At 45.6% G+C, this 14,509-nt stretch overlaps 1 protein-coding gene across 5 annotated transcripts in view; it reads left to right on the top strand.

Annotated features, from left to right (window-relative positions):
- The window catches only part of MAFG (MAF bZIP transcription factor G), a 61,767-nt gene extending 54,813 nt beyond the window's left edge, over nucleotides 1–6,954 (top strand). For 2 of the 5 annotated variants that reach the window (XM_056550694.1, XM_056550693.1), the window contains exons 3-4: nucleotides 4,680–4,743; nucleotides 5,514–6,954. In XM_056550694.1, the coding sequence (XP_056406669.1) occupies nucleotides 4,705–4,743; nucleotides 5,514–5,966 (492 nt within the window). In that variant the 5' untranslated portion in view covers nucleotides 4,680–4,704 and the 3' untranslated portion in view covers nucleotides 5,967–6,954. Of the gene's footprint in view, nucleotides 1–1,069; nucleotides 1,251–1,320; nucleotides 1,641–4,098; nucleotides 4,597–4,679; nucleotides 4,744–5,513 lie in introns of those variants that run through there. The other 3 variants (XM_056550692.1, XM_056550695.1, XM_056550691.1) reach the window with 3 other exon arrangements.
- The last annotated feature ends 7,555 nt before the right edge of the window (nucleotides 6,955–14,509 follow it).

Raw genomic sequence — 14,509 nt, 5'->3', positions numbered from 1 at the left:
CAGTCACACACACTCAGCTCTGCTGCACACACATCAGTCACACACACTCAGCTCTGCTGCACACACAGCCACACACACTCAGCTCTGCTGCACACACATCAGCCACACACTCAGCTCTGCTGCACAGTCACACACACATCAGTCACACACTCAGCTCTGCTGCACACACATCAGCCACACACTCAGCTCTGCTGCACACACACCAGCCACACACTCAGCTCTGCTGCACACAAACATCAGCCACACACTCAGCTCTGCTGCACACAGTCACACACACACATCAGTCACACACTCAGCTCTGCTGCACACACACATCAGTCACACACTCAGCTCTGCTGCACACACACACACATCAGTCACACACTCAGCTCTGCTCTACACAGACATCAGTCACACACTCAGCTCTGCTACACACACATCAGTCACACACTCAGCTCTGCTACACACACATCAGTCACACACTCAGCTCTGCTACACACACATCAGTCACACACTCAGCTCTGCTACACACACACCAGTCACACACTCAGCTCTGCTACACACACATCAGTCACACACTCAGCTCTGCTACACACACACATCAGTCACACACTCAGCTCTGCTACACACACATCAGTCACACACTCAGCTCTGCTAAACACACACATCAGTCACACACTCAGCTCTGCTACACACACATCAGTCACACTCTCAGCTCTGCTACATACACACTGCTACACACACAGCTCTGCTGCACACACATCAGTCACACATTCAGCTCTGCTGCATACACACACGGAGCTCTGCTACATACACATCAGTCACTAACTCAGCTCTGCTCCACACACCAGTCACACACAGCTCTGCTGCGCGCACACACAGCTACACACACTGAGCTCTGCTACACGCACATCAGTCACACACTCAGCTATGCTGCACACATCAAACACACTCAGCTATGCTGCACACACATCACTCACACACTCTAAGATGCCCTCATTACAGCCCACCACCTGGCTCCTCCCACACACGTGACTGATCACATGGTCCCGACGTCACAAAGGTCCTTTAACCCACTCGGCTCCCGCACCTAACGGAGGATTCAGGGTTGAGGACTGGAGGCGGCGGGGTCATCGACTTCCGAAGTTGCGCATCACGTGATCGTCACCGGCAGCGCTCGGTCTCTGCGGGCCCCTCCCTCACGTGATGTGTGACGTCACTCTGGCCGTGATGTCATGAGGAAGGAGAAGGGGCGGAGTTGTGATTGACAGGTGCTCGCCGGGTGTGGGGTTGGGAGCGGTTGTGCCGGGTCTGTGTCATGTGTTTCCCCTCACACCCCTCAACCCTGTGCCCTGTGTGTGCCCACCCCTCACCCGCATGTGCTGTGCCCCCCACCCCGGCTTCATTCCGCTGCACCCCCCCCCCGTCACCCTGCCCTCACACACAGTCAGCTCTGCTACATCTCATCTGTAACTATACATAGCATGCCAAAGTTTACTGCCGCAATAAACTATAGCAAATATTAGTGTAAAATACAGATAAAGATTCAATTCATGTGATGTCATCAGCACGCAATGATGTCATCACACTAGACGCTCCTGTAAGTGGGTGCAGCGTAGATATGATGTCATAACTGCCCAATGACGTCATCACATTAAAGGGTAAGTAGCTGCAGCATTGATTTGATTCATGACTGCAATAATGTCATTACGCTAGAGCAGTGTTTCCCAAGCAGTGTGCCTCCAGCTGTTGCAAAACTACAACTCCCAGCATGCCCGGACAGCCAAAGGCTGTCCGGGCATGCTGGGAGTTGTAGTTTTGCAACAGCTGGAGGCACACTGCTTGGGAAACACTACAATAGAGGGTAAGTGGGTGTGGTATACATGTGATGTCCTCAAATTAGAGGGTTATTGAAGCATAGATGTGATGTCATGACTGCGCAATGATGTCATCATACTAGGTCCCTCTGTACATGGCTGAGGTATAGATGTGATGTCATGACTGCGCAATGATGTCATCACACTAGATCCCTCTGTACATGGCTGAGACATAGATGTGATGTCATGACTGCGCAATGATGTAATCACACTAGATCCCTCTGTACATGCTGAGGCATAGATGTGATGTCATGACTGCGCAATGATGTAATCACACTAGATGCCAGTGTACATGGCTGAGACATAGATGTGATGTCATGACTGCGCAATGATGTCATCACACTAGATCCCTCTGTACATGCTGAGGCATAGATGTGATGTCATGACTGCACAATGATGTCATCACACCAGATCCCTCTGTACAGGGCTGAGGCATAGATGTGATGCCATGACTGCACAATGATGTCATCACACTAGATGCCCCTGTACACGGCTGAGGCATAGATGTGATGTCATGACTGCCCAATGATGTAATCACACTAGATCCCTCTGTACATGGCTGAGGCATAGATGTGATGTCATGACTGTGCAATGATGTCATCACACTAGATCCCTCTGTACATGGCTGCGGCATAGATGTGATGTCATGACTGCGCAATGATGTCATCACACTAGATCCCTCTGTACATGGCAGAGGCAAAGATGTGATGTCATGACTGCACAATGATATCATCACACTAGATCCCTCTGTACATGGCTGAGACATAGATGTGATGTCATGACTGCACACTGATGTCATCACACTAGATGCCCCTGTACATGGCTGAGGCATAGATGTGATGTCATGACTGCGCAATGATGTCATCACACTAGATCCCTCTGTACATGGCATAGATGTGATATCATGACTGCACAATGATGTCATCACACTAGATCCCTTTGTACATGAGGCATAGATGTGATGTCATGACTGCGCAATTAGGTCATCGCACTAGATCCCTCTGTACATGGCTGAGGCATAGATGTGATGTCATGACTGCACAATGATGTCATCACACTAGATCCCTCTGTACATGGCTGAGGCATAGATGTGATGTCATGACTGCACAATGATGTCATCACACTAGATCCCTCTGTACATGGCTGCGGCATAGATGTGATGTCATGACTGCGCAATGATGTCATCACACTAGATCCCTCTGTACATGGCTGAGGCATAGATGTGATGTCATGACTGCACTATGATATCATCACACTAGATCCCTCTGTTCATGGCTGAGGCATAGATGTGATGTCATCACACTAGATCCCTCTGTACATGGCTGAGGCATAGATGTGATGTCATGACTGCACAATGATGTCATCACACTAGATCCCTCTGTACATGGCTGAGGCATAGATGTGATGTCATGACTGCACAATGATGTCATCGCACTAGATCCCTCTGTACATGGCTGAGACATAGATGTGATGTCATGACTGCACAATGATGTCATCGCACTATATCCCTCTGTACATGGCTAAGGCATGGATGTGATGTCATGACTGCGCAATGATGTCATCACACTAGATCCCTCTGTACATGGCTGAGACATAGATGTGATGTCATGACTGCACTATGATATCATCACACTAGATCCCTCTGTACATGCTGAGGCATAGATGTGATGTCATGACTGCGCAATGATGTCATCACACTAGATCCCTCTGTATATAGCTGAGTCATAGATGTGATGTCATGACTGCACAATGATGTCATCACACTAGATCCCTCTGTACATGGCTGAGACATAGATGTGATGTCATGACTGCACAATGATGTCATCACACTAGATCCCTCTGTATATAGCTGAGTCATAGATGTGATGTCATGACTGCACAATGATGTCATCACACTAGATCCCTCTGTACATGGCTGAGGCATAGATGTGATGTCATGACTGCGCAATGATGTCATCACACTAGATCCCTCTGTACATGGCTGAGGCATAGATGTGATGTCATGACTGCGCAATGATGTCATCACACTAGATCCCTCTGTACATGGCTGAGGCATAGATGTGATGTCATGACTGCACAATGATGTCATCACACTAGATCCCTCTGTACATGGCTGAGGCATAGATGTGATGTCATGACTGCGCAATGATGTCATCACACTAGATCCCTCTGTACATGGCTGAGGCATAGATGTGATGTCATGACTGCACAATGATGTCATCACACTAGATCCCTCTGTACATGGCTGAGGCATAGATGTGATGTCATGACTGCGCAATGATGTCATCACACTAGATGCTGGGAGTTATAGTTTTGCAACAGCTGGAGGCACCCTGTTGGGGGAAACACCTCTCTAAGGGTATAACATGCGGTTATGGAGTTAATTCAGTATAAACCCTATTCTATACCGCCACACTGTGCAGACTGGAATGTAAGACACGTGTCTAGTGTTTGCTCTGCTGTTGCTCATTTCTCCTTCTGGGCATTGTATGTGGCTGTGTACACTGTATATATGTCATGTGTATATATATATGGAAGCGCACACACAGGATACAGCGTGCCGCTCTCTGATACAGCGCTGTGCTGACTCAGCATGACTCGCCCGCTCTGCTGCTCTCTCCCTCCCAGTGCATTTATAAAGTTGGGTTCACTGGGGATTGTCATAGGTTTTGTCCCCCCTGAAAGCTCCTAATTACATAGGGTGACAGATCAGGACATTAGGGCGTATGGACAGCGATAGGTGAGAGGAGCGGGTGATGGGGTCATGCGGGGTCAGACGTGGGTTTGGAGGTCACACTAACCTATTGATTCCTCTCTCCCTAGTTTGCTGACACACGGTTCCCAGGGTATGACGACTCTAAGCAAGGGAAACAGCAAAGCTCTCAAGGTAAGTGGACCAGTAGTGGTCTCCAAACTGTGTCTGATTTTTATTTTTTTTTCTCTCGAACAGATAGCAACCAATCACAGCTCAGCTTTCATTTTACCGAAGCAATATGAGAAACGAAAGCTGAGGTCTAATTCTAAACTCTATTATAAATAAACGTAAAAAAAATATATATATATATATATTTATTAATTTATGTTTATTATAAATAAATAAAAATAAATACATATATAAACAAAATATTTATACACTTATACATTTATTTATAATAACTAAATTAAATTTAAAAAGAAATTAAATGAAATGCATAAATTTAAATAAATAAATACAAATACTGTCATATTTAGTATATCCTGCCCCATAATTTGCCACTATCTCCATTTAATGCTGGTGTTGGAACCAGGTCACATAACAACTGTCCAGGGAGTTGTAGTTTTGCAGCAGCTGGAGGCACCCTGGTTGGGAAACACTGGTTTATAGATATAAAAAAGGGTCAGATGCTGTGAAAGGGTCGGATTTGATTGACAGTTTATAGATTAAAAAAGGGTCAGATGCTGTGAAAGGGTCGGATTTGATTGACAGTTTATAGATTAAAAAAGGGTCAGATGCTGTGAAAGGGTCGGATTTGATTGACAGTTGGTGAGAGGGGCGTGTGCTGCCCTGCACTTTATTTAACACATATGGACAAGATGTCCGAAGTTGATTACAATGACAGTAACGGTTTATCCGCGCAGATTTCATTTGCCCATATTACCCCCCCTCTCTCTTTATAGGTTAAGAGGGAGCCAGGGGAGAATGGCACCAGCCTTACGGACGAAGAACTGGTCACCATGTCTGTGCGGGAGCTGAACCAGCATCTCCGCGGTCTGTCCAAGGAAGAGATCATCCAGCTGAAGCAACGCCGCCGCACACTGAAAAACCGCGGCTACGCAGCGAGCTGCCGAGTAAAACGGGTGACGCAGAAAGAAGAGCTGGAGAAGCAGAAGGCCGATCTGCAGCAAGAGGTGGAGAAACTCGCCTCGGAGAACGCCAGCATGCGCCTGGAACTGGACTCTTTGAGGTCAAAATACGAGGCTCTGCAGAACTTTGCCAGAACTGTAGCGAGGAATCCCATCAACCCTCCCAGGGGGCCGTTCACATCCGGCATGAGGCCTCTTATACCAGGGAAAGTAGCCGCCACTAGCGTCATTACCATAGTGAAGTCTAAAGCGGAGGCGCGCTCTTAGGGGACGGGGGGTGACAGATTTGATGGCGCTACTGACCGCCACGAGTACTCAAAGAATTCCTCAGCTACGGAAAAGAGTCCTGGCAGGAAACAAAGGGGCTCAGTAGTATAATTTGTGGGGTTTAGGGTACTGTGGTGGTGAGGGGGGGTGTGTCTCTCCCTACGCTTGGTATCACTCAGTGTTTAAGCGCTCACTACTACTTTTGGCCGTCACTATGGCGAGCGGCCGAGCTGCAGAGTCATCGGCGCGCGCTCCGGCGCGCCAGCTTTAGTTCTCCACACTTGAAAGAGTCCTTAAGATTTCTCTCTGTGTCTTGAGTTTCCTGTCCCGTGGAGCCGTTGGTGTACAGTGTGGCGTCACTATGTGCAGTGGATACTTGAAGTGCGCGGTGTCTGTGCTGTGCAGCGTCTGGTGGGATTGTGACCAACACCCTCTTGTGCGTTTGTTCTCCTTCGTGTCGTGTGTGTGGTTTGTGATTTCAGACTGTGCCGCTCCTTTACTTGATTATTATTTCGTGGCGTGAGGTCATGCGACCCTTACGGAGGGTCAGGGTGCCGTCTTGTGTCGTCAGAGTGAGTGTCCTCTTGTAGTGTCAACTTTGAGTTAGTGAACATTTTGGATTGTTCTCGATGTGATGGGATATTGTCTGAAGTCGGTGGCGTTTTCTGTGCCTAAAAATAATAATAATAATTGCATATCACAATACATAATGGCGGCATTAATGGAGGGTAGGTGTACGCTACTTATCTGTGAGATCTGCATTGTACGTGACAGGCATTTTGCATCATGCACTGAAACCTAGTTCTTCATAAGCTTTCATTGGTTATAATGTCGGCAGTGATGGGGTCGCCTCAGTAGAAGCGGAAATAACCATGGATATCATGGTTTGGCGTCACTAATTGTGGAGTAAGATTAGTAGATCCTCAGTTCATTAAAGGGGTTATCCACTGGCTCCAGAAAGTTAAACAGATTTGTAAATTACTTCTATTAAAAAATCTTAATCCTTTCAGTACTTATGAGCTTCTAAAGTTGAGTTGTTCTTTTCTGTCTAAGTGCTCTCTGATGACACGTGTCTCGGGAACCGCCCAGTTTAGAAGAGGTTTGCTATGGGGATTTGCTTCTAAACTGGGCCGTTCCCGAGACACGTGTCATCGGAGAGCACTTAGACAGAAAAGAACAACCTTAACTTCAGAAGCTCATAAGTACTGAAAGGATTAAGATTTTTTAATAGAAGTAATTTACATATCTGTTTAATTTTCTGGAGCCAGTTGATATATATCTAACAAAGTTTTTTTTCCTTGATAACTCCTTTAAGATAATGAATTGTGCAATATAAATGTTTTCCAAACAGTGTGTCTCCAGCTGTTTCAAAACTACAACTCCCAGGATGCCCGGACAGCCAACGGCTGTCCGGGCATCCTGGGAGTTGTAGTTTTGCAACAGCTGGAGACACATTGTTTGGAAAACACTGGTGTCATATAACGATACTATAACCAAGTGCAGATGCCACTTAATTCTACATTGTATTGCTAGGAACTCAAGGAGAATCCAATACCTTTTTGCCAGGGGTTCTCCAGAGGGGTAAAGACATTTCAAATCAACTGGTGCCAGAAAGTTCTTCAGATTTGTGAATTACTTCTATGTAAAAACGAAATCCATCCTGATTTATCAGCAGCTGTATGCTCCAGAGGAAGTTGTGTAGTTCTTTCCAGTCTGACCACAGTGCTCTCTGCTGCCACCTCTGTCTGTGTCCGGAACTGTCCAAATCCCCATAGCAAACCTCTCCTGCTCCGGGGACAGTTCCTGACACGGACAGAGGTGTCAGCAGAGAGCACTATGGTCTGACTGGAAAAAAACTACACAACTTCCTCTGGAGCATACAGCAGCTAATAAGTACTGGAAGGATTCATATTTTTATATAGAAGTAATTTACAAATCTGTATAATTTTCTGGAGTACCCCTAAAACATTAACATGTAATATACAGTAAGTATACATTAATAAGCTAAATAAGTGTCTACGGTAGCTTTGCTTATGTATCGCCCTGTCATCTGTATAAAGAAATATAGCTCATAATGCAGGACTAAGATTTTAGCACTGAGGGACCAAAGGGAGAATTTTTAGGGAGAAGTTAAAAATTGACTTAAAGAGTACCTGTCACCAAACTAAACTTTTAATATATTGTTCCTTATGTAATTATAAGACACTTTGCTATTTACTTGCTGTTAAAATTCTCAACCTTTTATATGTTTTTAATGTGATTCAAAAAAACGGCCACTAGGTGGCTCTGTTCTGTTCCCTGGGCAAGTCAAACAGTTAGTTTGGTCTCCACCCAGACTTGCAGAAGTCCAAACTCAGGAAGTGCGCGCGGGGCTTCAGTGAAGTCGCACCCACTGGGGAACGCCCACTTTCTCCTGCTGGGAGCTCACCCAATGTGAGCAAGGGGAAAACAGCTTTTTAAAGCTCAAATTTTTTTTTAATGGGGTACTCCGGTGGAAAAGAAAAAATTCTTAAACAACTGGTGCCAGAAAGTTAAACAGATTGGTAAATTACTTCTATTAAAAAATCTTAATCCTTCCAGTACTTATCAGCTTCTGAATGCTACAGAGGAAATTCTTTTCTTTTTGGAACACAGAGCTCTCTGCTGACATCACGAGCACAGTGCTCTCTGCTGACATCTCTGTCCATTTTAGGTAGGAACTGTCCAGAGCAGCATATGTTTGCTATGGGGATTTTCTCCTACTCTGGACAGTTCTTAAAACAGAGATGTCAGCAGAGAGCACTGTGCTAGTGAGGTCAGCAGAGAGTTCTGTGTTCCAAAAAGAAAAGAATTTCCTCTGTAGCATTCAGAAGCTAATAAGTACTGGAAGGATTAAGATTTTTTAATAGAAGTAATTTACAAATCTGTTTAACTTTCTGGCACCAGTTGATTAAAAAAAAAAAAAAAAAAAATTTTTTTTTCCACCGGAGTACCCCTTTTAAGGACAAGTAAGGGTGTGAGGAGCAGTTAGGGAATATAATCAGAGTTAGTTTAGAAAATATGGTTCTCTTTGACAGGTTCTCTTTAAACTGGGAATCTAAAGCTGTGGGCATCACTTCCTAATGTATTACTACTGAAAGATTCTAGACTGTGCTTCACTTTTTTTTATATACACTTTATTAGGTACATCTTGTTAGTACTGGTGTGGTCTTCGGCTGCTGTAGCCCATCCGCTCCAAGGTTGTACATGTTGTGCAGTCAGAGATAGTTTTCTGCAGACCTTAGTTGTAACCAGTGGTTATTTGAGTCACTGTTGCCTTTCTGTTATCTCGAACCATGTTATCTCGAACCAGTCTGCCCATTCTCCTCTGACACCATTAAATGTTTTTTTTCTTTTTCCCCCCACACACAACGGCCGCTCACTGGATATTTTCTCTCTTTTTCAGACTGTTCTCTGTAAACTCCAGAGATGGTCGTGTGTGTGAAATACTCAGACCTGCCTGTCTGGCACTAACAACCAGATCACGTTCAGAGTCTTCCCCATTCTGATGCACGGGTTGAACTTCAGCAAGTTGTCTTGACCACCTCTACATGCCTGAATGCATGTAGTTTCTGCCATGGGATTGGCTGATCAGATATTTTTGTTAACAAGCAGGTGTACCTAATAATCCAATAGTAAGGCTGGGTCCACACTGCGGTACCACCTCTAGTTTTGGCCATGTTTGGGCTGCGTGCGTTTTTTATTTCATTTTTTAAATTTTTTTGAGCCGTCTAGAGCGCGGTCTGCTGCGCTTTTGATTCCGCTGAACATAGCGCTCACAGCCCGAATACAGCCAGAGGTGGTAACGCATTTATATTATTTATATTTATTAACGTCATGCGCCAAAGTTTGACATTTTTCTGATCATTCCATTATTTATTTATTTTTCCTAAATTTGCGCGTGTTTTTATTTTTTGTTGTCCCCACCACAATCCGAGTAATAAAAATTAAAAAATTGGCAAAAAATAAGTTAACGTAACCTGAAAATGCAAAAAAAAAATAAAAAAAAATATTAGTAAACAAGCCCCATAGTGTACAATGCCTATAGAGGATCTGTGCAGAGCAGTGGTCTCCAAAGTGTGGACCTCCAGCTGTTGCAAAACTACAACTCCCAGCATGCCCGGACAGCCGTTGGCTGTCCGGGCATGCTGGGAGTTGTAGTTTTGCAACAGCTGGAGGTCCATACTTTAGATTACACTGGTATGGACCCCTCTTTATACAGTACGTTACACCACCCAATGGTCTCACTGTGAACATTCAGGTCTCCGCTCCTCCCTGCGACGCTTTTACGTGATGGGGTCCGCAGAACCCGCTTTTTTCCCGAAAAATCTGTGTCTTCGAGTCGGCGATGCGGGTTGTATCACGAAACCTGCGGCGCAAATATATATTTATTGCTAAATTATTGTAGCATTTGCAACTGTAAATAAGTTTACAAAAAAGTGTATATGATGTTATTTATTCCTGTATATTTTGGCACGTCCCATTTCTCCTCCGTGGCGTCTTCAGGGGGATCTTCTGGAGACACGTTTAGGTCCTGCCGGGAGCCATGGAGGGTTTGGGCGGAGCGCTGTTGTATATTATGTATGTTTGATATAAGGTCTATTTTATATTGCATATTGCCAATAAACAACTTATAAAGAGATGTATTTGAGTGAAGGTGTCCGGGCCCGTTTCTATATAACCTCAGAATGTATATCTCTGAAAATGCAACTTACTACGCCAGTGTTTCCCAATCAGGGTGCCTCCAGCTGTTGCAAAACTACAACTCCCAGCATGCCCGGACAGCCGAAGGCTGTCCGGGCCTGCTGGGAGTTGTAGTTTTGCAACAACAGGAGGCTTCCTGGTGTAAATCATCAGCCCAGTAGATGATGTGTTGTGCTGTGATTGGCCAGAGAAGTAAGGGAGGAATTATCAATCTGTGTACTTCTGGCAAACAGCTTAGCTTTGGCGTTACTCTGGGAATTGTAGTTTTGCAACAGCTGGAGGCACCTTGGTTGGGAAACACTGTTCTACACTGTGTAAGGACGCATCCACACTACCGAATTTCCCAGAGGAATTCCGGTGCAGCAGCCTCCTATTGTTTTCAATGAGATTCTTCTGCACCGTGCATACTGCGGAACATGTTCATTCTTTTGGCGGAATCCACTCGGAAATCCACTGCCAGCGCTCGTAGCAGCCAGAATTTCTGCCTGGAATATCTCCGGATGCAGATTCCGTAGTGCGAATGGGTACAAGCGGATTAGGTGGCTACCCATTGACTTTAATGGCTCTAAAGGAGTACTCCGCCCGAAGGCATGTGATACCCTATCCAAAGGATAGGGGATTACATGAATGATCGCGAGGGGTCTGACTGCTGGGACCCCCGCAATCTCCGGCAAGGCTACCCCAATTGACTTTAACTGCTCCGCAAAGAATCTACTTACAGGCCTCTAAAGGGGTAGTCTGCCCCTAGACATGTTATCCCCTATCCGAAAGCACTCCGTTATCCGATGTACATAGTGAACTCTATGACGGGTGACCACCGCCATCACGCTCCCTCCATTCATGTTTATGGGAGGCGGCGTAGTGGCTGTGTACCAGTCGTCACGCCCCCTCCCATAGACATGAATGGAGGGGGTGTGGCTTGACGTCACAAATACGGAAGCCCCTGGATTTACACCACAGCACCGACCTGGAGATCCCGGTGGGGTCCCAGCAGCCGGACCCCATGTGATGAGACATGTTATTCCCTATCCTTTGGATAGGGGATAACATGTTTAGGGGCGGAGTACCTCTTTAAGGCCTTTTCACTCGTCAGACATTCAGTGCGCAACAACTTCTGCAGCAGAATCCCATTGACAGCTAAGCAGATTCCGCACATAATTTTAGTAGAAATTCTGGGCAAAAATTCTCAGTGTGAGCTTAAAGGGGTATTCCAGTTAAAAACTTTTTTTTTTCATATCAACTGGCTCCAGAAAGTTCCGTAAGAAGGACGTTCCTACGTCCGCAACAGCCGGCGTAGCCCCTGAGCGCCCCTTACCATCTCCGTCTATGCCGTGGTGATCCCGGACCTTGGGCCTGCAGCAGTTTACTGGCGGTGAGTGCACGCTTTTCTCTTTTGTTGTGTATATTGATACTTCATCTAGTGTTGTAGTTTTGCAACATCTGGAGGTCCGCAGGTTGTAGACCACTGTCCTATACTTTACATTGCACGGATCCCTCAACATGCGATGGTTTTAACAAACCTGCGGGGTCTGCCTATACAGTGGTCCCTCAACATATGATGGTAATCAGTTCCAAATGGACCATCGTTTGTTGAAACCATCGTATGTTGAGGGATCCGTGCAATGTAAAGTATAGGACAGTGGTCTACAACCTGCGGACCTCCAGATGTTGCAAAACTACAACACCCAGCATGCCCGGACAGCCGTTGGCTGTCCGGGCATGCTGGGAGTTGTAGTTTTGCAACATCTGGAGGTCCGCAGGTTGTAGACCACTGGTAGAGGAAGTTGTATTCATATGTCCCCGCCGCTCCGGACCGTCACCGCTTGTCACCGCTGCCCGGGATGTCGCCGTCCATCGCTGTCGCCGCGTCCCCGGTTGTCCCCGACGCTCCGGCAAGGCCTCTGCTTCCCCGGCATCCTCGCTCTCCGTCGCCGCCATCACATCGCTACGCACGCCGCTCCTATTGGATGACGGGACAGCGTGCGCAGCGACGTGATGACGACGATGGAAAGCGTCGGCGATGCAGAGGATACTGAAGAGGACGCGCCGGAGCCCCGAGGACAGGTAAGTGATCATCAGCGGACCACACGGGGCACCGTAAATGGCTATCCAGTGGCAGCTGAAGCAGTCTGCGCTGCCGGATAGCCGTTTATGCGATGGCCCCGACATACAAAAGCATCGTATGTTGATGCTGCCTCTGAGAGGCCATCGTATGCTGAAATGATCGTATGTCGGGGCCATCGTAGGTCGGGGGGTCACTGTATATTGCATCAGGTCCGGACACTCCCAGTGACTACCTTGCGGTATTGTATGTTTGCATCTATCTGCTTAGCTACGTGGTGTGCTCTCTCCTTCTAGTATCGCCTAAGATTTGTAAATCACTTCTATTAAAAAAATCTTAATCCTTCCAGTACTTATCAGCTGTTAAAGTTGAGTTGTTATTTTCTGTCTTGCCACAGTGCTCTCTGCTTACATCTCTGTCCATGTCAGGAACTGTCCAGAGTAGGATAGATTTGCTATGTGGATTTGCTCCTACTCTGTGCAGTTCCTGAGACAGGCAGAGGTGTCAGCAGAGAGCACTGTGGTCAGACAGAAAAGAACAACTCAACTTCAACAGCTGATAAGTACTGGAAGGATTAAGATTTTTTTAAAGAAGTAATTTACAAATCTGTTTAACTTTCTGGAGCCAGTTGATATGGAAAAAAAATGTTTTAACTGGAAAACCCCTTTAAGGGCCCATTTACAGTATCTCCGCCTGGGTGGATATTTCATATGCAGCAGCTGCTGATATTGGTCACCATATACAGCAATGCATTTCTGAGCAGAATCCGCTGAAAGGACTTTCCACCACAGAAATTTATTTAGCCGCGTGCGCGGTAGAGCAGAGTCCCATTGAAAACAATAGAAGGCTGCTGCAGTGGAATTTCTCCAGTCGGAAATTCTGTAGAGTGAATGGGCCCTAAGCCCTAATGTACCTAAGTTCACATTGAGGCCTGAATTGGAAATTCCGCTGGGTTCACGGAGCAGCAGAATCCCACTGAAACAGCGGAACTTTGCTGCAACTGAATTTCCCGGCAAAATTTCCGCTCAAAAAATGTGTGAACGAGGCCTTAGTGACCAAAAAAATGTCTTTTTTTGTCTTTTCCTCCTCCTCCTTCATCTAAAGCTGTTTTCACACGGTGGAATTTCTGTGCGGAATTCCACACAAACATTCTGCAGCAGCAGAGTCCTATGGATTTCAATAGGATTCTGCTGCACTGTGCACATGGCAGAATTTCACCTCCATTCTTTCTGCAAAGTCCTCACGGAAATGTATTGCTGGCGCATTTCTGAGCAGTCCCAGCTCGGTGGAATGTCCGCATGAAGATTTTTATACATTTTTTGTAAAAATGACACGTTTATTCTGTAAGGCCAAACGATTACAGCGAAACACAATTTATATAGGTTTTGTTTTACATCTTTTAAAAAATTCTAACTTTTTTTTTTATATGAAAACCAGTGTGCTTAAAATGGTCCTTTTCTGACCACTATAACTCTTTTATTTTACCATGTACGGGGATGTATGAGGGCTCATTTTTTGCGCCGTGATCTGTAGTTTTTATCGGTACCATTTTTGTTTTGATGGGATTTTCTGATCGCTTTTTATTTTATTTTTTTCTGGCAGATGAAGTAACTAAAAATCTGCAATTCTGACGTAGTATTTATTTATTTATTCTGAAGTAAGTATTTATTTATGTGTACGCCCTTGACATAAATAATATGTTTTAAATGTTTAGACATTTATGCACATGAAAGTAGCATATATATATATAATTTAATTA

This window comes from Hyla sarda, chromosome 13 (assembly GCF_029499605.1).
Source record: "Hyla sarda isolate aHylSar1 chromosome 13, aHylSar1.hap1, whole genome shotgun sequence".
Classification (NCBI taxonomy): Eukaryota; Metazoa; Chordata; class Amphibia; order Anura; family Hylidae; genus Hyla; species Hyla sarda.
Note: the sequence above shows the minus strand (reverse complement) of the source record. Positions and strands in the feature narration are given on the sequence as shown.